The sequence below is a fragment of the Ictidomys tridecemlineatus genome, chromosome 12, assembly GCF_052094955.1.
Source record: "Ictidomys tridecemlineatus isolate mIctTri1 chromosome 12, mIctTri1.hap1, whole genome shotgun sequence".
Lineage (NCBI taxonomy): Eukaryota > Metazoa > Chordata > Mammalia > Rodentia > Sciuridae > Ictidomys > Ictidomys tridecemlineatus.
Genome location: NC_135488.1, coordinates 43,864,599 through 43,888,594, shown reverse-complemented (window position 1 = coordinate 43,888,594; position 23,996 = coordinate 43,864,599). Strand labels below are relative to the sequence as shown.

At 42.7% G+C, this 23,996-nt stretch overlaps 1 protein-coding gene and 1 long non-coding RNA gene across 2 annotated transcripts; one reads left to right on the top strand and one right to left on the bottom strand.

The window, feature by feature from the left end:
* Positions 1–504: 504 nt before the first annotated feature.
* Slc67a2 (solute carrier family 67 member 2) lies at positions 505–21,494 on the bottom strand. The gene is made up of 6 exons (XM_078028737.1): positions 21,266–21,494; positions 17,245–17,332; positions 15,992–16,035; positions 11,460–11,589; positions 8,676–8,885; positions 505–4,716 (listed from the first exon to the last, which is right to left on the bottom strand). Exons 1-6 carry the CDS (start codon positions 21,428–21,430, stop codon positions 3,926–3,928), a joined length of 1,428 nt encoding a protein of 475 aa, XP_077884863.1. The 5' UTR covers positions 21,431–21,494; the 3' UTR covers positions 505–3,925.
* LOC120884846 (uncharacterized) lies at positions 21,488–22,458 on the top strand. The gene is made up of 2 exons (XR_005727229.2): positions 21,488–21,622; positions 21,958–22,458. It is a non-coding gene; the product is annotated as an uncharacterized LOC120884846 (long non-coding RNA).
* The last annotated feature ends 1,538 nt before the right edge of the window (positions 22,459–23,996 follow it).

Genomic DNA, 23,996 nt, shown 5'->3' with positions numbered 1-23,996 from the left:
GTTCAAACCAGATCCTTACAGTGCCCTTTTGTGCTCTGTAAGTTATTAGTACTAATTAGCATTCCTCCATAACAGCTGTAATTATCTTCGCCCCTCAAGGAAAAACACGAACTGTTTCAAAGTATTTCTTTTCAAAGAATAAGAACCATTTCTTACAATGTATTCAACAAGGAAAGCCAGTTTTATTTTAATTTTTTTTTCATAGAAAGCTATCTATAAAATGTGTGGTGAATTTAGAGATTTGGGTAAAAGCAGAGATCCAAAGTAAAAAATGTTTAAAAATACGCACTATGTATCTGCTTCATTAGAAACAAATGCTACCTCAAATTACTTAATAGCCATCAGTATAAATTTCAGAATACATATATTATTTCATATTACCATAGGGTTGTAAAAGCCTAAGTCTTATTACTGTTAAGCTGTGTTTTAGCATACTGGAGATTAGATTTTTCAAGCACTTTGGGACCCTGAATTTTAAATAAATATATAATCAGGATACAACAATGACTTCTAAAAATACAATTTATTATAATAGTATTTAATTACAATTTTAAAGGGATTTTATTGGCAAAATTATATAACTGGCATGCTCTTCAGGAAAAGAGAATTGGGCTTAACTGATTTTTCAACTTATTACCCTGTTTTAAGAAGAGTTACATCATCATAGATTTGGAGTCACTCATTTCAAAAACTTCTTAAAAGCATATTGAAGTTAGCTTGGAAGGAACTGGGTGTGAAGAATCGCCCTGATGAGGTTTTTACTGCTGTTTTCTGAATGAAGCTGCCCAAATTCCTGAAATATTCCCGAGCCTGGCCTGACTCTCACTCCTGGTAAGTTTCTAAATCTTTCATAAAAGAGTCCTCAGGAAAAGACGCCAGTCTTTTAAACATCTTCAGTGTTCCAGAGAACAAGTTCCTATAAATGCCCACGCATGTTCTCTGCAGGTTAATGGAGACTCAGCCACCAGCCTCTTTAACTCTGCCTAGAGCTCTGCCCAGACCAGACACTTGGGCGGCCTCGGAGCACCACCTGGAATGGCCCTGAGGGCCCTCCTGCCCAGGAATCTGGTTCCCACAGGCCAGGGCATGCAGCCAGGCCAGAGAAGCAGCGGTTTCAACCCCTTCTCTGGGCTCCAGGCATGACTCTTGCACACTTTCTTGTCTAGGCCACCCAAGGCAGCAAGAACACCCTGCTCCTTTTTTTTTCTTTTCTAACCACAGCTTGAACCAGAGCTTGAACCCTGGTGTGCATAACCCCTGAGCCACATCCCCAGGCTTTGTGTGTGTGTGTGTGTGTGTATTTTATTTAGAGACAGGGTCTTGCTGAGTTGCTTAGGGCCTCACAAAGTTGCTAAGACTAGCTTTGAACTCGGGATCCTCCTGCCTCAGCCTCCCAAGATGCTGGGATTATAGCACCCGGCTTCCTGTCTCTCACTAGGCCATGTCTGCTGGAACTCCAAGCTCCAAGCCATCCTCCGCAGCATAATGTTGGAAAGGTCTCTGCTTCCTTCATAAACACCCAGGCGAGTTTAATATCTCTATGATTCCATAGAAAATTATAAGTTGAACCAAAGGAAAATATTTTTGACTTACAAAAAAAATTTCTTGTGACCCAAACTGATATTTTAGAGAGGATTAAGGAAGTTACCCAAGGAAATTTAAACAACAACATGAATGTTAGTTGAACAGATTTAATATCCCTGAGATTCATATTCCGTAAACAATATAAAAAGTGTTCATTACACCACTGGTTTTCAAATTTTACTGTGCAAACAAATCAGCTAGGTATCTTGTCAAAATGGTCCCTGGGAGGTCTGTGCTGGGACCTCAGCATCTTCATGTCTAATAAACTCCCAGAGATGAGGAGGCAGCCAATTTCCGGACTACACTTTGAACAACAAGATGCTAGACTATGTAAGAGGAACTGGGAGGAAATGTTTTCTAGGGGGAAAAAAATGAGCTTAACAAAAACTCAAATCACCAGCAGAGAATAACAACATTTCTCTATTCTGTAGAGTAAGACCAATCTTTGGTTGTCAATATTTTCATGTATCTGATTAGTTATAAAGCCTCATTAAGTTTTAGGTTTTGGTTAACTTCAAAATAAAGTGCTATAATTTAAAAAATTAAAAAATAAATGGCTGTATTTAAGAGCTTTTAAGAAACTCACATTTCTGAGAATGAAGAAAAGCTAATCTTTTGGAGAAATCCTTGTGAATTACACTTCATTACATAAACCCTTATTATTATTTATTGTCCCATTAGTCTAATCTCCATGACATTTAGTATGCTCCTTAAGGGCAAGGACATTTCACATATATTTTGGTCTCAAAAGCACTTAGCTCTTGTGTTACCATTTTAACACCTAATGAAAAGTGATTTTTCTTGAAGCCAGGTAAGAGAAAGGACAATCTTCAAACTAAAACATATTTTCGATTGCTATAAATATTTAGGGTCACGCCATTCAAAATTTCTGAAACTATGGAAAATATTTTTCCAGTTTACAAACAATAAATATTCAAGTTATGAAAAATTAGTGTATTAACATATTGTTTATAATTACATGTGTTAGGTTCAAAATAGGAATAATATCCTAGTGGACTATTTAAAAGGATTAAAAGGAATGTGAACTTTGGCAGTATGAAGAAAAGTGGGGCCCCCCCAGTGATTTTCATTAGGAACCAATGTAACTACACTGGGTAGCCTGCCCACCGCGTGCCTTTCCTGCAAGTGTGCTCAGTTCTCGCTCAGGGTCCCTTTCCTGACCCCTTGAACGGTGCTAACTAATAGCAGTTTAGAGAGGGCCCAGGTAAAGACACACCAGAACACTTCCCTGTAGGTCAACAGGCTCTTCCTGGGAATAGAACTGAACTGAAATACAGGAAATGATTTTTAATACAAACCCCATGGAATCAAGTTCCTCCAATATAGCATGACACCTGGCCCTTACTCTGCATGAGACATTCATCTTAAATGCATTCAAGTACTTTGATTTCACCGCCTAGCAGCACCAGAATGACATAATGTGACTGGGACAAAGGCTTCTAGGAGCAGATTGTCATGGCTGAAGTCCAGGGGATTTAGTCCCAATGAAGACAGGGAGCAGGTTGCAGAACCTGTTCCTCCTATCATAGAGTACATTTGCTGTCAGGTGGGAACACATGTCAGAGTGTAACACCTGGTGATTACAGTTTTAACAGTCAAAACTTAATTAGCCATTGATAAAAACATCTGGGTCTCAGGCTTTTACTTTAATGAAAGACAGTATGTCTCAGTGTGATCCTTCATCTAACTGCACGAGACATCACAATGGCATTGAAGACTGCAGATCTCTCAGTCTCATCGAGCCATAGGGTCTGTCCAGGGGTAAGGTCAGCATCTGGGTTTTAATCAACTCTGGGGAAGTGAAAGGCTGGTTTTAATAAAGCAGCTTCTTCAACCTCTAGGATTTTGACAGCAGCAAAGCTCCCCCTTGGCGTATGGAATCTACCAGGAAGCCCGTGTTCCAGGTGGTCGGCATGTGACTGCAGGCTGTCCTGCACTGCTCAGCGAGGAGAAGATTGTGGTTTCCTCACTATCACTCACCATGTTCTGTTCTTCTACCATCATTTCCTTCTCTTGAGCTGGTAGTTTTTAGCTCAGGAGAAATTTAACCTCGTGGACCCAGATGAGAAGAGGTAAACACTGCATCTGGCCCCCAGGCAAAGGGTCCCTCCAATCTTAACTCTCCTGCCTTCCACTGTGACTTCTGTTTGACTCCGGCATGCTGCACAGCCCGGGGCCCATCTGGGAGCCCAACAGCAGAGCCACCCACCAGGAAATAAGGCTCACTCACACCAGCCCCCTCTCTGAAGAGCCCTTAATGATGGCCTTTGTTCCCGACTCACAGACGCCACTCTGCTTCTTTGTGTGGTCCAGATCCACCCTATTCACGTTTTAATTTACCACTTCCTCCACCTCCAGCACGAGATTTGTTTAGTGACATTATGAAAATAGCCACCAAGGCTAAAGCTGCCCCCAGAATGGGGGGACCACAAGGGCTGACCTCCTGGGCCACCCCCGAGAGGAGAGGGGCGATGATGCGGCCCACGGCTGTCACCGACTGCCCCATGCCAATGAGGGTGCCGCTGGCCTGGGCCCCGCCCATGGTCAGCTGGAGGTCGGTGATGCACGTCCTGCCGATGCTGGTGGAGAAGGACAGGAGCGTGGAGGAGAGGACCACCACGCCCATGGTGTGGGCGGTGGAGTAGAGCAGCAGCAGGGTGCAGGTGAGCGCGCTGGAGTGCAGCAGCACTGTGTGGGAGTTGTGCTTGTACAGCCGCAGGATGGGCCCCAGGGCGAAGCCGGCCAGCGGCCCCAGGGCACTGCTGTAACTGATGAGGTAGCTCGTGGTCTTGGGCCGCACCCCAAAGCGCTCCTCCAGGGCCAAGACAAAGTTGCTATAGTACAGCATGACAGCCACCGCCATCAACAAGCGCACGAGGAATATGTCCCACATTTCGGAGAATATCAGGCTCCTCATGTCCCGCAAGGCCCACGTGACTTCTTCCCAGGGCCACCGAGCAGTCTCTTTACTCTCTGAGGCCCCAGGAGTGGGGGCTGCTTCTGGCACTTCATAGTTGGTCTCTCCCAGCAGCACAGGCTTCCTGCCCAGTCTCAGGCCATTCTTTGTACCACTGAGTTTTGCTTCACTCCAAGGAAACAGCCAAACGAGACCTGTTCAAAGGGCACAAGACCTGTTAGCACAAACCCAAAGCACTGAGTTCCTACTCAGTGGCCTACTTCGCGGCCCACCCCTGGGCGAACAGCTTCAGAAACAAGACAATCCACACTGTCCAGTTCCCCTCCTCCCCAGCTGCACGTTGCCCCACTGCAGCTGTGGGAATCCCCACCCTCAGGGCATGCTGCTGAGCCAGGGGCTGTGTGGTTGAGAAGCAAAGTTCATAAATTTAATCTTAATCCTCCTAAGAATACTTACAAAACTACCACTTTTTTTCTCCTTGGGGGTATAAGCAATTATAGTGACAGGTTATGAATCTGCACTTCCACTGGCAGTTAGTCCACCATCTCACAGCTCCCCTGTGATGAGGGGATTCTAGAAATAGGTTCCTCACCTCCACAAACCCCACCAAAGCTATACCACGAAACATCCACTTCCCCCAAGCTCAAATACTGCATCATTTAATGTCTAGACTTACAAATTTAAATGTATATTTAAATTCTTAACTTTCTTAACTAAGGGTGGGAGGGGTGCAGAGGGGCATGGGGGCGAAAAGGTGGTGGAACCAGGTGGACATCATGATCCTAGGCACACGTGAGACTGCGTGTATGATGCGACGCCACATCCTGTATAACCAGAGAAATGAAAAGTTGTGCTGCAAGGTACAGTGAGTCAAAATGCATTCTGCCATCATGTATACCTAATTAAAATAAATAAACTAATTTAAAAAAACCTTTCTGAATCCCTGTCTATCATGTAGCCACATGCCCACGAATCTGTCGTCCATCCACTTCTCCATCCATCTGAACATGCAGTACTTACGGAATGCTTCCTAAGCGCTAAGCCCTGTGCTTGTTGATATATTAACATAGCTGGATGCGGAATATAAAATCCCTGTCCTCAAAGAACTGAAGCCTCCAAAACAGTTCACACAAGTAAACAGGCAATTAGATTGAAATGTAAAGGTCATGTTGCGGGGAGGCTCAGTCTGCTGTGTACAGCGACAAATCAATCTTGGCGTAGGTATAGGGAGACAGCTTGGCAGTATAGCCCAAGTCAGGGCCCCTGTGTGGTATCACAGGTCACACCTGCAAAATCTCAAGGGCTGCCATTCTCACAGAATACACTGCAGTTCTGACCACCATTAAGATAATCCTGGCCCTGCCATCAGGACTAGTGTGTTCAGATGCCAGCGTGTGAGTTCTTAACCAGAAGACATGGGGTACAGACACGAGAAAGGGTTTCTCGGGCAAAGTGGCAGATCTGAGCAAGGACGTGAGAAGCTGAGCAAAAGGGCCGAGCCAAACAACTAAAGTCACATGGGCAGGTGTGTCAGCCAGCTTTTCATTGTTGTGACTAAAATGCCAGATAATTTTTAGAGGAGAAAAAGATTATCTGGGGCTCATGGTTTCAGAGGTTTCAGTCCGTGATGGGACCACTCCATAGCTCTGGTGCTGAGGTGAGAAGAGGCAGAACATCATGGTACAATAGCACAGCAGAGGAAGGCTGCTCAGCTCATGGGCACCCAGAAGCAAAAAGAGGTCAAAGTGCCAGGACAAGATATATCCCCCACAGGCACATCCCCAGTGACCTGCCACACTCTACCTATGGTTACCACCCAGTACGACATTCAAATTATTAATACATCATATAGATTAATCTACCTATTAGGGCACAGCCTTCATAATCTAATCATTTTGCCTCTAAATATTCCTGCATTAATACATGAACTTTTATTTATTTATTTTTTTTCAAGACACCTTATATACAAATCATAATAGCAGGAAAAGACTGCAAAACTAGAATGAGAAAACAGCAGTGAATCGTGTTTACTGTACTGGATGGGCAGAGCCCTCTGAGAGACTATCTGCTGTCTCGCCCAGTCCTTCTCCCACTCCTCTGCTGAACCCTTCATCAGCCCAGGTTAAATGTAGGACAAGTAAATCCCTATTGCTTTAAGCCATAGTGGTTGGGAACACCTGCAACTGAATGTATTCCTAACTGACCCATATCCATTCACAGGCTTTAAATAGGACAAAATATTAACACTATCAATGGAAAATCTAAACTAGAACTCCATAATCATTTTTTGTTTATATGCTGACTCTGGACTTTGAATAATATCACATTCACAAACTGGCCCCACTACTGATCATGTATGTATTTGAAGTCATTTTATCCAAATTTACCCAATCAGGCCTGCCCCCTGGCTGAGGTCATAGGTCAAGTTCCTGGCAGAAAACCATACATGATTCCTATGAGTACTAAGAGATTTAACTTCTGAACTTTACTTCCTGAATCTGATAGTCTAACCCAACATGGTTATCATTCAACATCATGCCCTGAGTGAGAAGATTCAGAAAGTTCCAGTAAAGTAGAATCTGAGTAAATACAATGGAAACTAAATAGCACAAATTATCTTGTTTACGTGGCTGTTTATCCAAGGATTGGCTGCAGCCCAGTCTTTTAGCAAAGATGGTGAAAGATGCTTTAGGCCACAAGCTCTGCAGCCAAGGACCACCCAGCCTGTGTCTCGCTTTGGATTTATTAAATGTTAGTGAACATCTGCCATACGTCTGGTCCATCCTGCGTGGGGTAGCAGCAGTAAGCAGATCTGACAAAATAGCTGGCCTTGTGCAGTGTGCTAGCCAGGGGTGTGTGTTTGGGGGAGGGCGGTGGTGGGAGGAGGGAGAACAAATACAACACAGCAGAACAATTTAACAAGAGAAGTGCTACAAAGAAAGCGCTATGAAGAAAACTGAGCTCTTTCAGGCAAAACCATTGGGAAGACCTAAGGCAGCAAATATTTGAGACCTGAGTAATGGTGGGAAGAGAAAGCCAGTGATATATGGGAAGAACATGGCAGGTAGGGCAAGGCACCAGCCTAGACTGCTCTCCCCTGAAAGCCAGCCTGGTGGGCGTGAGGAGGACAGGAACCAGTGGCCAGTGCTCAGAGGAGGTGCAGCCATGCAGGCTGCGTGAGGCAGCGCACTACCATGATGGACAGGAAGCCACAGTGGGGAAGGACTGAGGCAGGAATGGGGTACTCTTTCCTTTTAAAAAAAAATACCATAATCTTATTAAATTTTTAATAAATTAGTTTAAAAATGTTTTCACTTAAACCACAACTAAGAGAGTATGCATCACACAGAAGAATGAAGCTGAATGCTTACCTTACACTATACACAAAAATAAACTCAAAACAGATCCAAGAGCCACATAATCCTGAAATTATAAAACTCTCTGAGGAAAAAGAAGGAAAAAAGCTTCTTAAAATTAGCCTTAGTAAGATTTCTTGGAAATGACACAAAAAGCACAAGCAACAAAAGAATAAATAGAGAACTGTGACAATATCAAACCCAAAAGCTTCTGCACAGCAAAGGAAATAGACAGGAAAGTAAAAAGGCACAACCATGGCATGGACTTGAGGTTTGCAAATCCAATATCCAGCAGAGGAGCGATAGCTAAAATGTGCAAAGTGCTCGCACAACTCAGCAGCAAAAACAAACACCAAACCAAACAAACCAAACAAAAAACCTGCTGAAAAAATGGGCAAAAGCAAAAAACTTGTATAGATATTTCTTTATGAAGAATGGCCAACAGGTACATGAAATATGCTCAACATCACTAAAGATCAGGGAAGTGCAAAACCAAACCACAAAAAAAAGGTTACCTCATTTCTGTTAAGAGGGTTATTAAAAAAAAAAAAAAAGAAAGAAAGAAAGAAAGAAAAAAAAGATAGCAAGGATTTGAAGAAAAGGGTCGTACATACTACTGGTGAGAATGTAAACTGGTGTAACCATCACAAACAATGATACGGAAGTTCTTCAAAATGACTTTAAACAAGTCTGCCTATTCCAACCAAACACAAATTTTAGGAGATGAAAGTAGGTAGACACACAGAGTCTGTACACATGAGTGATCAGTATAGTCTTGTGCTTAACCATCAACTTACCAGCATTGAGAAGGAAGACAGAAAAACAGATGAGGGCTGTAAGGTAGAATCCACCGTCTAACTCCGTGAGATATCCCCCGACCATGGGGCCCAGGATGAAGCCCACGCCGGAGGCTGTATTGAACTGTCCCAGTACAAGTGGCCGTTCTTTCTCTGCAACCAGATCAGAAAGCAGAGCCCTGGAGATGGAGAGGGTGTGTTTAAAAATACCTGCAAGAGGACAAGAAACATGCTCTGTAACTTCTTCCAGACCCAAAGGATCTCCCTTGTGGTCCTGCACTTCATTTCTGTCCCAGATGGAGTCCTAACCTCTACTTTCTTTGAATCTATAAGATCTACAGGTCCCAGCCCACAGTAACTGTACTGCTGGGCTGGCGTCATGACCATGGTAGGCCACCATGTCTGGCAGCAAGCCCCTGAGCCCTCAGCTTCCCCGACTCCTGTCATGACATCCCAGCTTTTCTAGTTCTATGTTATCCATCTGCATATCCATATGGCAGCTTTCATGTAAAGCTATGGTTCTTTATTCATGTACTTACTGAATAAATATTACTGCAAGCCTACTAGACGTCCAGCACTGATCCCGACCCTGAGGATAAAGCCATGGACCAAAGCCAGGAGAAAAAATATGAAAGCTATTCTTACAGTTCCAGAGCCTGGGTTTCCACTGGAGGGAACACAGAGTACACATTGGAAGGTGTAAAAGGCCATGGGCAGGAGCAGAGCAGGGAAGAGGACAGGGCAGAAGCCGAAAAATGATGCACGTTCATCCACCCGATTCCAGCTGATTTTCACTAGCTAGAGTCATGGATTTGTTGACCAAACTACCTGAGAGCCACGAGCTGATTCTGTACCTGCACAGTTCTGAGGATGTATTGGACTCTATGTCCTCAGACACCCCCATGTGCTGAACACACACACACTCATGGACATACAGTGGCTGTCAGTCTGTGGATCACACATGGCTACCAGCAGGTCAGCCCGAGTCGCTTCTAACTGTGAGGTGACATGGTGGCTTCTGATGAGCTCCCACAGGCAGCCTAATGGCTCTGGGCCCAGGTCGGCCTCAGAATTAGAGAGTGCATCTGCTGGACACTCAGTGTCTTCTGGAAACAAACCTATAAGTCCCTTTTAGAAATTGGGCAGGTTGAGTCTTTCTAGACTTGTTTTCTAAAATGTAAGGAAGGTCTGGGATGGAAGATGATTCCCAGGAGGTCTTATAGGAATTCTGTGATTTTAAAAAAAAATTCTATCAATGTCAGATTCGCTTACACATAGGAGGGAAGAGGACTGCAGAACAACCCCAAGAAAGGTTCTCTAGTCTTTTACAGGCCGAGAGGGGAAAACCAGGTATCCATTTCAGGCACATTCAAAGTCAGTGACTCACTATTAGGATACAAAGATTTAAATCCTCAACAGACGACATAGTAGTACCCTGGTGAAACTCTCCAGGGCTCCCTCCCCATTCATGACCACCAAACGGTATGGCAGTCACATGGGCCCTGAAGAAGAAGTTTTTATGTATAGCTTCACTTGTTTGCAAATTATCATGATGTCCATATATAGAGCTATCAACAGTTAACCAGTTTCGTTTCATGTTAAAGAGAAAAACATTTTAATCTTCCTTATAAATCTTTACCATTTTGTAATAAATCCCGGTTCTCCTCCAACTTCCTCCTCAGCTTCTTTAGCTATGAGCAGCTCGTGCCAGTGAGTGGGCAAAGAGAGCACGCTGTGAGAAGCCACACGGCCAGCACTTCAAGAACACAGCACACTCAGCGCCAGACGCACATGGACAAGCCATCAGTGGGAGTTTATGTGTGCTGGGAGGGGTTTGTTAGGATTGTTCACCATGTTTGAGCTGAAACCTCAAGCACTTTTTTACAGTAAATGAAAAAACTGTGAATTTTAGAGTGTGAACTCAATAGACTTTTAGACTAAAGATGTGTGTTCCAGAAATGGTGTGAAAATTCCAAGTGAGCTGATCATCAGCTAAATGTTTAATGCCTCATCTGATGCTCTACTCCTTTGGGGTGTTAATTTAGACCAAGCAGTTTGACTGAATATGGGCAGATGTCCAGTTGTCAAGGCCTGGGAACCAGAGTAGCAAAGACTGTCAGTGCTCTCTCAGGTACAGGATGAGATAAACACTGAAACTCCAATCTCTGGATGCTCCAGGAGAGAATAAGGACTTCCATAGTAACTATCACCCACCAGACACCAGCTGAATTTATGGATGGTGTTTCTAAGAATAGACAAAACATTTCAACGAATGCACAAACTAAAAGCTATTTCAAAATGTTAGAAATAGTCAAGACCAGTCCAGAAACAAAAAGACAACCCATGAGCTGTTACATCACAATCATAGCCTTATTCCCCAACAACCTCCAGATTTCCAGGAGTCTGCAGGAAACAGACTGAGGTAAATTTCCTGACTCCATTTGAAGTCAGAAAACCCAGTTATAAAACTAGAAGCTCACTGAGAGAGGAAGTCATCAGAGCACTGGCCAAAGACATTTTGCACATTGTTACTGACTGTTGAGAAGACACCAGGAAGTGGGCAGGTCAGGTGTAGTAGCACAGTGGTTCACAGACTCTGAGGGGCTCTGGGATCTGTCACACGATTGAAGCGAAGTACTCAATAATCAGCAGCTGCGATGATAGGGTTATTGTTATCATTGCTGTTATCAAGGCCCTTTCTTTAGGTGAGCTCTAATCAAAGGGACAGGCTTTAAGTACAGAGATTTATTTTGAATGAAGACACACTCATGGCCCAGCACTTACCCACAGGGACCCTAGCCAGGGCAAACAGGAAGACATTGGTGGCCATCCCAAGGAGGAGATAACCCAGGGCACTTAGCAGAATGCATACCAGCAAGGAGGACCGTCTTCCCACCACATCACTCCAGCAACCCTGAGGAAAGCAAGAAAAGATCCACAGTAACGATCACCACTGTGACAATGCCCAGGACAGTGTGACCCCCGAAATCAAGTCAGAGAACCTGGTCTGAGGGCCTCAGATGTTCAGGTCTGCTACGCTATTGGCCAGGTTAAGTTACTTCCTCTGGCCCTCCCACAAGGGTAGTGAAAAAGCATATATCTCTCTATCCTTGTGGATTTTATAGGATATATTTTTATATATCCACAAGGGATGGATATTGGGAATCCAACCCAGGGACTCTTTATCACTGAGCTAAAAAGTAAAGAAATATACTTTTCTTTATCTAAAAATTGAAACCTGATGATCTGGTAACTGAGAATTATCTGAAGAAAGGGTGAAACATCATTTACAAAGCCCCATTTTTAAATTTATTCTCAATACATTATGCAACTAAACTCCTCAGAGATAGTGTCCATGTCTAAAAATTTACAATATACTGAAAAACAAAATGAAGAACAGAAATCTACATGATCCCAAATCTATGTACGGTACATTTCTTTTAAGAAAATGGTCTGTAGAACTCTATTTTATAACTTACATTTTTATTATTTGGACATCATTGCATGTCATTAAAGTTTTGCCATTGTTACCATCTGAAGGGGTGGATATTGGAAATTGAACCCAGGGGCTCTTTATCATTGAGCTATATCTCCAGCCCTTTTTATTTTTATTGTTCTAAATTTTGAGACAGGGTCTTATTAAGTTGTTTAGGGCCTCTTAAGTCTTTGAAGCTGTCCTTAAATTTGTGAACCTCCCCCCTCAGCCTTCCAAGTCACTGGGATTACATGTTCTCATTTTTAATCATATTCCACATCCCACTATGTACCTATGTTTACTTAACTAATCTACTCTTTGTTAGACTTTTGGTTCTTTTCAATTTGTCAGCAAAATAAATAATGCTACAAGAGGCACCTCATAGCAAACATCCCTGAAAATGTCCTTAGAATAAAGTTCCAGCACTAGAATTGTTAGGTTAAAAGATAGGCATATTTTCAGGTATCTGACATACACTGACAAATCACTTCCTTGAGAGATCAATATCCCACATTGGTTTGCGTGTCTCTGTTCCCCACGTTCCAACATTGTATACTGTCAATGAAAAAAATTTGCAAATTTGTTAAGTGGCATCTTTTCCCTGTTATTTTACTTTTTTCCTCCAGGTGAGATGAATTGTGTATGGGTACCATCTGCATTTTCTCCTGAGAAGCTAGCACTGCAGTGTGTTTGCATCTCACATCCACCTCAGAGTCCTGACAGGTATGGGCTCCCCACTGTGCCATTCTTTATGTAAGGACACTTGCTGAGACCACAAGGAGGGCCAGGAGGAGGCTTGCCCAGTAGGGAACTAGAAGGTTGGTGGTAACCAGCTGGACCTCCCAGTGCCTCTGCGGGAGGAAAGCAGAGCCCATGGGGAACAGGAGCTGAGAGGCACACCAGGAGGTACTAAGCAAGCGGAGGCCAGCAGGAAAGAAACAGGCACAGAGAGGCTGCCTCAAGTCCTGCTGTCCCTGGGGTGGCTCATAGGTGGAAAGGGAGCAGCAAGGTAGTGGGCTCTAGGCCACCTTTCTAGCTCATCTTTACTTGAATAGTCTCTGTTCCTCAGCAACACACCCAGCTAAAAGAACAACCCTCACTTGAAAGCAGACAGCCCTGCGTATGAAGATGCAACTGGATGTTACCAGGTAAGGCTCTGAGAAGGCTCTTCAGAGGTGGCTGGTTGGCCTTTTGTTCTTTCCTCATTCCCTTCTCCCTGCTCAGACACTTTCCACCGTGAGGGAGGCTGAGCAGCCACTCAAGGATGCTAGGAGAGGATGATAGCAGGGGTCTGGGCCTTTGGTGGCAACTCAGACACCTGAAGTGGATGCTCAGATTGGGGCACTGAGCTTCACTTTTTGTCTTCACACCGTGGAAAGTGCTCTGCTACTAGCAGACAGACATAGCCTGACAAATAACACCCCGTAAACCACGGCACTGACCCATTCTATACACCAAGGTTCAGGGTGAAGTTCTGTTTGAAGGAAAACTGCCTTAAAATAAAATTTGCCAGATACTGTGATAGCAATGGAGCATCATCTGAGACGGGTCAAGAACTGGATTGCTGGGCCTGTGAAGCTCCCCGGATGAGCCTTGCTTCTTGAGCAATACACGGGTCTTCATCAGTCCTGCCTAGGAGGTGAACGAGACTACATCACACCCGGCTGATAAACACAGGACCTCGGCTTGCTCTCTTGGCCAGAAGCCAGCCACAACTGCTGATTCCCTTTCCTCATTTTTACTTATATGCTTATCTTTGAGGATTTAAAAGATCTCATTGCACAAGTACATAACCTGTCCTAAAATTTCTCTATGAAATATTCTGAGGGCAAATCCTCCAAATATGCCATCCTTTTACAAGTGCCATCAATCTTCTCCCCAACACACATTTCAATGGATTTTAGAAATTTCCCCCTCCCTTCTGATTGTGGATCACTGGCCTCCTGAATTCAGGAGAAATCTGAACTTTTGATTCAGGTTCTCTGGCCTCCTTGCAGCTAACATTGCACTGGTATAACCTGGTGATGGGCCACAGGACCAAGTTATCTGGGTTCGATTCTGAATTTTGGACATATTAATTACTTTCTCTAAGAATCAGTTTCTTCATTTATAAAAAAGGAATAAATTCTACCTCAGATAATTTTCCCCTCTCAACACTATGTGCTTAATATAAAATGATCACTAAAGACCAACAATGACCCTCCATGCTGGTTATTATGAACATTAAACAATGTTCTCAGAACAGGACTTGGTACATTTATATATAACCACATATACAATTACGTATACATAAAATTTAGTAAATGCTAGTCATAAAATATGTACTATAAAAGTATTGGTTAAAAAAGAAATTTTAATTAGGTGTTTCTCTGACAAATTTTTAAGAAAAGTTTTCATTAAATTCTAGCTATATGTGAAGAGTGCTTTGTAGCTATATGTGTAAGTGCTTTGTAAAACAATCGACTTGAATAAGTGGGCAGGGTCATAGTTAGCAGTAAAAATTCACATTCACAAAATGCTAACCATGTGTCAAGTCCTCCAATAAGTGCTAGTGACAAAAGTCAAACAATTACAACCAGTCTTTATCTCCAGGAGGCCAGAGTGCACCAGGGCAGAGGTGGGAGACATGCGTACCTTGGCCTCACTCTGGAATAGACACACATAACCAAAACTTTGGGAGGTGTTTACTTATTAAGATATAGCCCAAATTCCACTGTCACAAGAGTATGAAAGGTGACATTCTGACTGATAAGTAAGTGCCTGTCTAATTTCAGCCATCTATTTCTATATCACTAAGGCAATGGCAGGTGACATCAGGATATTAGGAGCCTCGAGTCTGGTGGATGATTCAAATTATTTAAACTCTAATGAGTCTTAATTTTCAATATAAAATGAAGATACCAACTACTTTGCTGGGTTGTTAAAAAGTTTAAATGAGAATAAAACTATGATTGTTACACAGTTAAATGAAGAAAAAATTTCCATCAAAAGCAAAGATCAATAAGGGAGTAGCTGTTATTTAAAATTTCATCATGGAATCTAACTGAATTTTTTTTTAAAAAAATACATATATACACATATATATGTATATAAATGTATGTATATTAAAAACTCAAGGAAACAACTACTGGGATACATAAATGCAGAATATCTTTTTCTTCTAAACATGTGAACATCAGGCCAGCTATTCAGACAGTCACTGATGATCAATCCATGAGACTAAACTGATCATTCTATGGATCACTGGACCATGAGGTCCCAAAATCAGAGTGGCCACAGTAGAATACACCAGGGAGAGAGAAGGGGAAGTCTCTGAATTTTAAATTTTAAATTATTGACTGGTCAAAAGCAGAGTGACGGGATTGCCTCTGGATCATTCCACACACGTGGGCAGATTAAAACCAACCAATCACTCCAAATGGCTTCTGTCGATTCACTTAAGACTCTTAGTTCAACTTAAACAGCCCCAAACAGAATCCTAGAAATCCAAACAGATTAAATGAAACAATAAAAATTGTCAATACTTTTGTTTACATTTTTTTTCAGTAAAAAGGTAGCAGGGACTTATAGAAAAAGCAGATTACAATCTCATCCCAGATCTATCCCTGACCCAGTGTGTCTCCCAGAACAAGCCACCTGAGCCCTTTAGTTCTGCGCCTTCTCACAGGCCAAATAAAAAGAACGCATAACGAAAGGATCCTACTTGATCTAACAACACCGCACATTGCAACCATCTGCAAACCTACTTTTGTAAACCCTTAAGCACTCAATCTAAGATAGTTGACCCTCAGAAGCATCCGCTATGATCTTGAGATGAGCTGCCGGATGGAAGATAACTTACCACCAATGTGCTAGAAAAGAGTTGCAAAATGCCATAGGAGGAACCTACAAAACAAAAACCAAATAAGAACATAAGCAAAATTCCCTAGATCTGGCCCAGAAATAATTTAATGGAGTGACAATTTCAGAGAAATTAACAGAAAAGCATAAGGACTGTTTTTAGTAAAGGAGATTGCCCCATATAGTTTTCTTAGTTGGAAAAAGACAATGACATAAGGCTTTTAGGATAAAATTGAGAAAAGCAGAAGAGAGAATATAGACAGGGGCTGACTTCAAAAACCCTGAAAGACAGTACTTCTGTATGTGAGAACTGGGTGGCTCCGACACAAGAACTTGCATGGTGAGTACTCAAGGGAACAGAAATATAAATTCTAGAGAAATCCTACTGGGTCTTAAAATTTTAACAATGACTCACACATCTCTAACATTTTACAGTCTTACAAAGTGCTTTAATTTTATAAGGAACTTATAGAGGTTCTTTTTTTGTTTTGTTTTAAACTCCATTATCATGTTACTTGTTCCTTCTGTTTTTCCTAAAAATTTTCAGAAGTCTAGGTGATCCAATATAATTCAAAGTGTGTTTCTCAAAGAAAATACCAATCATGGTATGGATCAGGATTTTAATAAAGATTATTTACAAAATTCTCTCAAAACATTTGCTCTTCTAGCTTGTGAATGCTTAAGTGCTGTTGGTCTTAAGGATTTTTTTGTTCATCAGCATAGTCTTAAACCCTGCTAAGTTCTGCCTCTTTCATTAATCAATCACTTCTGGATAGAATTTTTACATTGCACAGGCAGAGAAACCCCATCTAAAAAGTACTAGTGGTACTGCAGAGAGGTTGCAACTGATTTACCAAGGCTTACCCAAGCCCATCCCCACAGATGTGACTTCTGTAGACTCTCTGATCTCTCAAATGAGATTATAGGCTCCTGTAGGCAAGAGTTCATTTCTATCCTTTAACAGAGACAGATCCCTAGACAGGCTATACCAGTATACTGGTTGCACCAGTGGTGGTATGGGATATAGGGTCAGCACTCCAACTTCAAAGTCATTCTACAAATGGGTACTCCAGGAAAAGATGAATTATGTTTGCTTCAGGATTATATTTTAAATATTCAGAAAATTCATTTTCTCTCATTTCTCATTTACCTTGTTTGGATTCTATCTGGCTGTAAGACTGAGAGATTTTCAGGTACTAAGTTCAGAGGATTTCAAATCCAGTGCTCTGTAAATGAGCACCTGTAACCACCCACCTACTATTCCAGCTACTGCAGGACTTGCTCCAAGGGACTTGACATGAAGGCTCAATAAAGGAACAACCATGCTGACACCAAATAAATCCTAAGAAAGCAAACACAGATTGAAGTCAGTACTGAAATCTACCAGTTTTTTAATCCTAAAATTATAAACAGATATTAAAAATAAATCCAACATCTAAACTTCTAACATTCAAGATATCAAAGTTTCCACAGTATGCCATATTAATCAGTTGAAGTTAGGAAGAAATCCTAATCAAACGTGTTATAACAGCTGTCAGGTGTAAAAGCCTGGGTTATCTTGACCTAGGATCGATTTTTAAGTTCACCTTGTTTGTAGTTGACCCTTAACATTCAAGGAGGATGTGTAACAGAATTTTCTCAAATAAAATAAAAACAACAAGCAAATGAAAAACCCACAATGTTCTATGGAAGATGAAGGAGAGGAAGGAAAGATGATTCGTATTTATTGGTGAAGCAGCACTTCATTAAAAATTAGAATGTACTTGTGCAGGTAGAAAAAGCAGCAAATATGCTAGAACCTGCAGTTTATCTTCATAAGGTAACACATGAAAAGAAATTCTAAGGATAGCAGGAAGGAGAGAGAAGCATAGTGGGAAGGGTGATGTTTTGCAGTCAAGTCACAAAACGTGCATGGGTGGATGGGTGGGAAAGACAGCTTTCAATTCCAGCTTGGGCCCTTAATGAACCTGTGCCCTGGAAACACCACTTACTGCTACCACACTCCAGTGCCATCTTCTGTGAAGAATGGATCTAATTCCTGCCTGGTAAAACCACCATGAGTATTAAGTGGCACAATGGCTGAGGAAGGTCTCACACAAAAGAGAGGTTCAAATCCATCTCCTTTCTTGAGTTCTGAGGATAAGTGTGTCCCTGCTGGGTATTTGGAGTTACTAGGAAGATTTAATTTTCCTTTAAGTTTTGCTCTCATTTCACTTAGTTACCTTCTACAACTGGCTTAGGGGAAGAATAACAATGTATACATCATACTTTTTAGAAAGCCTGAATTCCCTTTTCTACGCACCTGGTTAAATTGAAAGAATATACACACACATACAAAAATATTTTGTTTAGGCCCAGAGCTAATATTTGAGCTTCTGGTAGCTATGCATTCACATAATAAGTATGAATGTCCACATATACTTCAAAGGTTCTATTTCATGTTTCAAAGGTTCTATTTACATCTTTAGATAGCCATATACCAATTATCTAGTATTCTTAGCTCATAAATGTATACTTCCAAAACTATGGCTTATCAAGTCAATTTTATGATTACTTAAACTTTCTTTTAAAGGCTGCATCAATTTCTTTAGGCCTTTTCTATCAGTTCTGTCTCATCAGTCTTCTGATATTTCTATCTCTTTCTGTCATGCTGGATCAACCAGCTATTGAGCATTCTGGATATTTCAGAAAAAAATACTCAATTGCCCAATAAGATTTTTTTTTCCCCAGAAAGTGTCCCAGTATTGTGTCATTTAATATTCAAATGGTTAAAGATGGGAGAGAAATATTTATGTCACAGGCCAAGATCAATGGAAGGTAAATATGAAAATACAGATTCAGAAGCAATAGCTGATGCTTAGTATTATTTTAATACTATGCGAGTCTGAAAAAGTCTATCTTTTCCCAAGGAGCCCGGCTGCTGGCTCTTTCAGGAAGTCCTATTCTAAATCTGTCATCTCCTTTACTATAAAAGACAAGTTCTCTCTTCTTCTGAATCCATAGCTTCCCCAAACACCATCTTTGAAGGTACATTGCATTTGGCAACTGATCATATGCTTGTAATCGTTTATAAGAAAGTCAGGTTAGATGGGGTCACCTAAGCCTTTCACTGAACATGAATCTCTCTCAACGAAAACTGATGAATACATTAAAAAATTTGGCACCTTTTTCAAGGTAGGAACTCCTTCCTATTTCTTTGTTGGTGGACTACCACATCAAAAGTGAATTCCCACTTGCTAAAAGCTAATGAAACAGTAGATATCTCACCAGGGTTCTGGAGGAAAGACAGGATTAAAAACATATATCTTAATATCTTAGATTCCTAACCAACAAAGGCCTATCAGGTCATCTTAGTTTTCTTTCTAAAATAAATTAAAACATGAGAGTACAAATAAGAGCTAAAATAGAACATTCTGACATATATTTCTAATCTTGTTCCCTTTGTCTCCAAATCAGAAACCATTTTTTTTTCCAGGAGTCTTAGGCATTCTTACATATCTAAACATATCAAGAATAATAATTTGTACAGGATATTCCTTAATCTACCTAGCAAAGGAGCATTAGATCCTTCAAAGATAGACAAAGCTGCATATATTTTAATTGTTTACAACATTTTCCATCAAATAGAGAAAAAAATCTCTCTCTACTCTTGGTTTTCTGGAAATCTTGCATTTTCCCCTGAAGATATTAGGCATCTAATGATTTTTTTTTCCAAAACATCATTAAAATCACAAAATTTTACATCATGCTTTCTAGATTATATTCGCCATCACACACAATATGGAAACTATATGAGAGGCTGTGAATATAGCATGAACGATCTTTGAAATGATTTGTTGTATTGTAAAGCTCAAATAACTATTGTGAATTCTAGGTAATGTTAGTTTCCAAAACCTTTTGAAAACAAATCTGGATTCTGCAAGGGAGGGCTCAAATTTTCTTTCCATTTGGCAAAAGTGGTCCAGTTGGGCCATAGTTGCTGGAAGTCCACATCACTTTTCAGAGGGTGGATGGCTTCACTAGTTTTGAATTCTGGGCAACTAGACTGAAATTAGGAAAAACACGTGCATCTTAAGACTGAATCAAGGAAAAAGATGAAAGGAAGAAGGGAGCAGGGCAGAAGGAGTGCCAGGCTCTGATGTCAAAGGCACGGAGCCTGACAACATGACAGGCACAGGGTCTGCAATACTGATTGGAAGGCGAGAGATCTCCCTTGTATACAGTAAGTCAGACTTGGAAGGGGTTGGGGGGTTGGGGGGTGAGGAAGTAGATCAGGGCCACTGCAGTTATAGTGGTTGGGCACTACCAAGGAAAGCTTATGGGTAAGATTTTTAACTTCTTTGGTGGCAGGAACTCCATATTACAATATTGGAGTTCCATGGCACCTACCACATGGCACATGTTCAAAAACTCCATCATACTAAATTAATGGATTTACCCTGCCATACTCTAGGTTCTCCAAGTTTTCAAATCCACAGGGGAGATGACTATTTCTGGCCCCAACCTGCGAGCGGGCGCATGCGCGCACACACACATCATAATGAGAGGAAACCTGTGCTGTGCAATTCATAAACGTTTTGTCCAAAGGAAGAAGTGTAAGGTTCACGTGATTTGCATTTTCAAACAGCAAGTCAACGGGGAGTCCGAAAGAAAATGTGCCTAATGCAGTCCAGGTGGGATCATCAACAGACTTTCCCTACCCCTGGCCCACCGCAGCCGCTGCCCCAGCAGCAGCTGGCCTTTCCCCAGGTCGCTGTGGACTTGAACCTGCCGGAGTATTTAACCCCCAAGGTCACCCCCGAGAGCGGCTAGATCAATAAGACACACCTGAGGCTAGTTCTGGGGCTCTTAAAACGGCAGAGGAGGTCAAGGGCGCCCAGGACCGGGTCCAACTGAAAGCAGGGAGGACAGATGCAGAGGGACGTGAGTGACGAGTGACAGGGACAACTGAGGTTTGAGAGGTAGGGAGGCAACTGAACAAGCAGATGGCAGGACCGCATCCCTGGCTGAGCTTTGCAAATCCCCGGAGCCTGAACAGCGCAGAGCCTCGCTGGAGTCCCCAGCCCCTGACCCAGCCTACCTGGCCCCCAGCCCCTGACCCAGCCTACCTGGCCCCCAGCCTACCTGGCCCCCAGCCCCTGACCCAGCCTACCTGGCCCCCAGCCTACCTGGCCCCCAGCCTACCTGGCCCCCAGCCTACCTGGCCCCCAGCCTACCTGGCCCCCAGCCTACCTGGCCCCCAGCCTACCTGGCCCCCAGCCCGGCTCGCACTCACCAGGAATCCCACCAGGTAGAGGCAGAGCAGGAAGCGGCGGGCTCGGACGTCGCCGGGGCCCGGAGGCCCCACCTTTGCCCCCGTCCTCGGCTCGGGCGGGGGCTCCCGGGTCGCCGAGGCCAGCCCCGACGCCGAGCCCAGGCCCCGGCGACCCCCCAGCTCCATAGGAGCGCAGGCTGCGAGTGCTGACGCCGCCGCCGCCGCCTGGCCCCGCCCCCGCCGCGCCGGCCCCGCCCCAGGCGGAAGTGGGCAGCGCGCCTGCGCACCACAGCGGAGCGGCGGGGGCTCCGTGGCCGGAGGCTCGTCACTCGGCGGGGAGGGGTCCCAGGCTGGTGGAGAAGTGGCGCGCCTCAGCGGGTTCGTTTTGCGTGGATTACGAGAATGCTGTGTTTCCTCTGCCGCCCTGTGTCACTGGAAAATGGGAGGAGGGTCTTGATGTGGGGGCTCATGAAGTAGGGAGTGAACTGCTTTAGAAAGGAGGGCACTGAAACTGAGTTGCAAAGAGAGATTTACGATCGAAATTTCCTGAGGAAGCTGAGAGGTCAGAGAGGTAGGCAAGGACAAAGGTCACTGAGGACCCAAATGTCACGTCAGAGTGAGAGGAAATGGACAGTGAGTGGTGGGAACGTGAGGTTAAGGGAGTAATTCTATAAACTGGGCCCACTGTGCTAACCTTCTCTTTCCTTTTTAAGATGCAATTTACCTGCCTCCCTGCCTGGCTTAGGTTGATGGGATTTGTTACCTTCCTCATCAAACTGCCAGTCATCTGCAGGAGAAATGCAGGCCCCAAATGCTGATATGAAGAGCACGAATTATACTGAATTGGGAGATTTTGTGACTGTTGTGTACACTAGAATCTGGAAGTCAGGATGATAAGGATAATTCCTCTTGAGCACAAAATCTGTAAGAACAGGGTTCAATTAGAACAAGTCAACATGGACCAAAGTGATCTAGAGGTACCGTGTGCAACTAGCTTGGAAGGTTGATATCATCCTACCGTCAGTCAAAAGTCAAGATGTGATCCTCAGCAGGACTGTCTGGAAACTTCCCTGGGACCCCTCCCCACCCACCCATTAAAGGAGGACAAGAGAGACATACTTCCTCTGCTTCTGAAAGAACCCACTCTCTCCCTTGAGAGTGTCCCCTTTTCCCCTTTCCTATTCCCTCTAATAAACATATACTTATTACTCTGAGTGACATGTGGGAAATCTTTCTGGCATGATGGCAACAATCAGGGATTGAAGAAGGGGTCTCCTCAGTTACATGGCAGGCCCCAGCCCTATAACTAGAGCCTTGGAGTTTCTGAGTGCAATGCAAAAAAATTAAATGGATGCATGATACCATATAGTGTGTACAAACCCCTAAGGGCCATGCCTGACACATGTTAAGTACCTCATAAATATTAACTATGGTTAGGAGCCCCTCTTTTATTCAGCAACTCAGTTTATTCCTTATTTCTCTCATTCTGATATCAAGAAGAGTCTTGAGATTTTTACCAAAATTTTCTCAAAATCCCATTTTAATTGGGTCTATGGCTGAATTCTGAGATCTGATAAATCCAATCTTTCAGTGTTTCTCAGGGAAAAGTAAGGGATCTGTTTAGGGAAGGATGTGATACCAAAAGTTAGAATGAAGACATCTGACTGGATCCAAATGAAACTGTTGGTCTTTAACTCCTCAGTCTCCTGAATCTCATTTGTCAGTAGCTGTAGTTCACTTTCCTGAATCTGAGGAAACTAGTCATTTTTTTTTTTTTGCTTAGAATTTTGTTATTGAACCATCTGAGATAGATGTGTTGACAGGTGAAGTTCATATTTTTCATGATTATTAATTACCCACCGTGGCCACTAGACATAGCTAAGTTGAAATCTATATGCTCCAGAGGATAGGTACACATCATGACCTGGGGGATAATTGTTTACACATGAGAAAAATTGAAAGAGTCTGCTAATATATAGTCAGCAGAAACCTTGGAACTATACTGGGGAGAGGTTTTTGCAGATATTAGATTAAGAGAGCAGGGAATTTTAAATTAGGTAAAATTCATTAATGGATACATTCACTAGAGATTGCAGCTGGAGCTTACTTGCTTGGTTGGCTGAATCTTGTACTTAAAGTGGCCTACATTTAATGAAGTTTAGATGCCAGAGTTTTTCTGGCATAATATGAAGAAAAGAACCCAAAAGCTTGGGAAGATATGCATGTTATAATACATTTATCATGTATGAACTGCAGTCTAATCTCCCAAAATATTTCACAAGAAGGTTCCCAAAGCCCTCCCTTCACTAAGGCATTGAGAAATATGTTGTGGGAGACTTGCTTGCACACCTGTAAAGGTTTGTGATTTTGCCCTCTTTCATAGGCCAGGACTATCCAATGCATGATACCACTAGTGAGATGAGTTCCTGACTGACAAGAATGAGATTCTAAGATTATCAGAGACTTGGTGGTAGCATTTAAATTCCAAAGATAATATGGGCACATTTCCCATAAAGAGCAGCTTGGATAGCCTAGTAATCAGAATGCCTTGATCTACAGGTATTTTTGACTAATTGAGTAGTAACCCTAAGAGGAATAGGTAGGAGGCTTAAGCTTTATAATAGAAGAAATTCTAGAACTAACACTTTAAACTCTGACTTGATTTGCCACAAAGGAAGAGAACGAAAGTGTTTCCAGTTACCAGCCAAGGGTTAGTATTTCAAGCAGAAGTTTCAAAAGATAATTGTCAGGC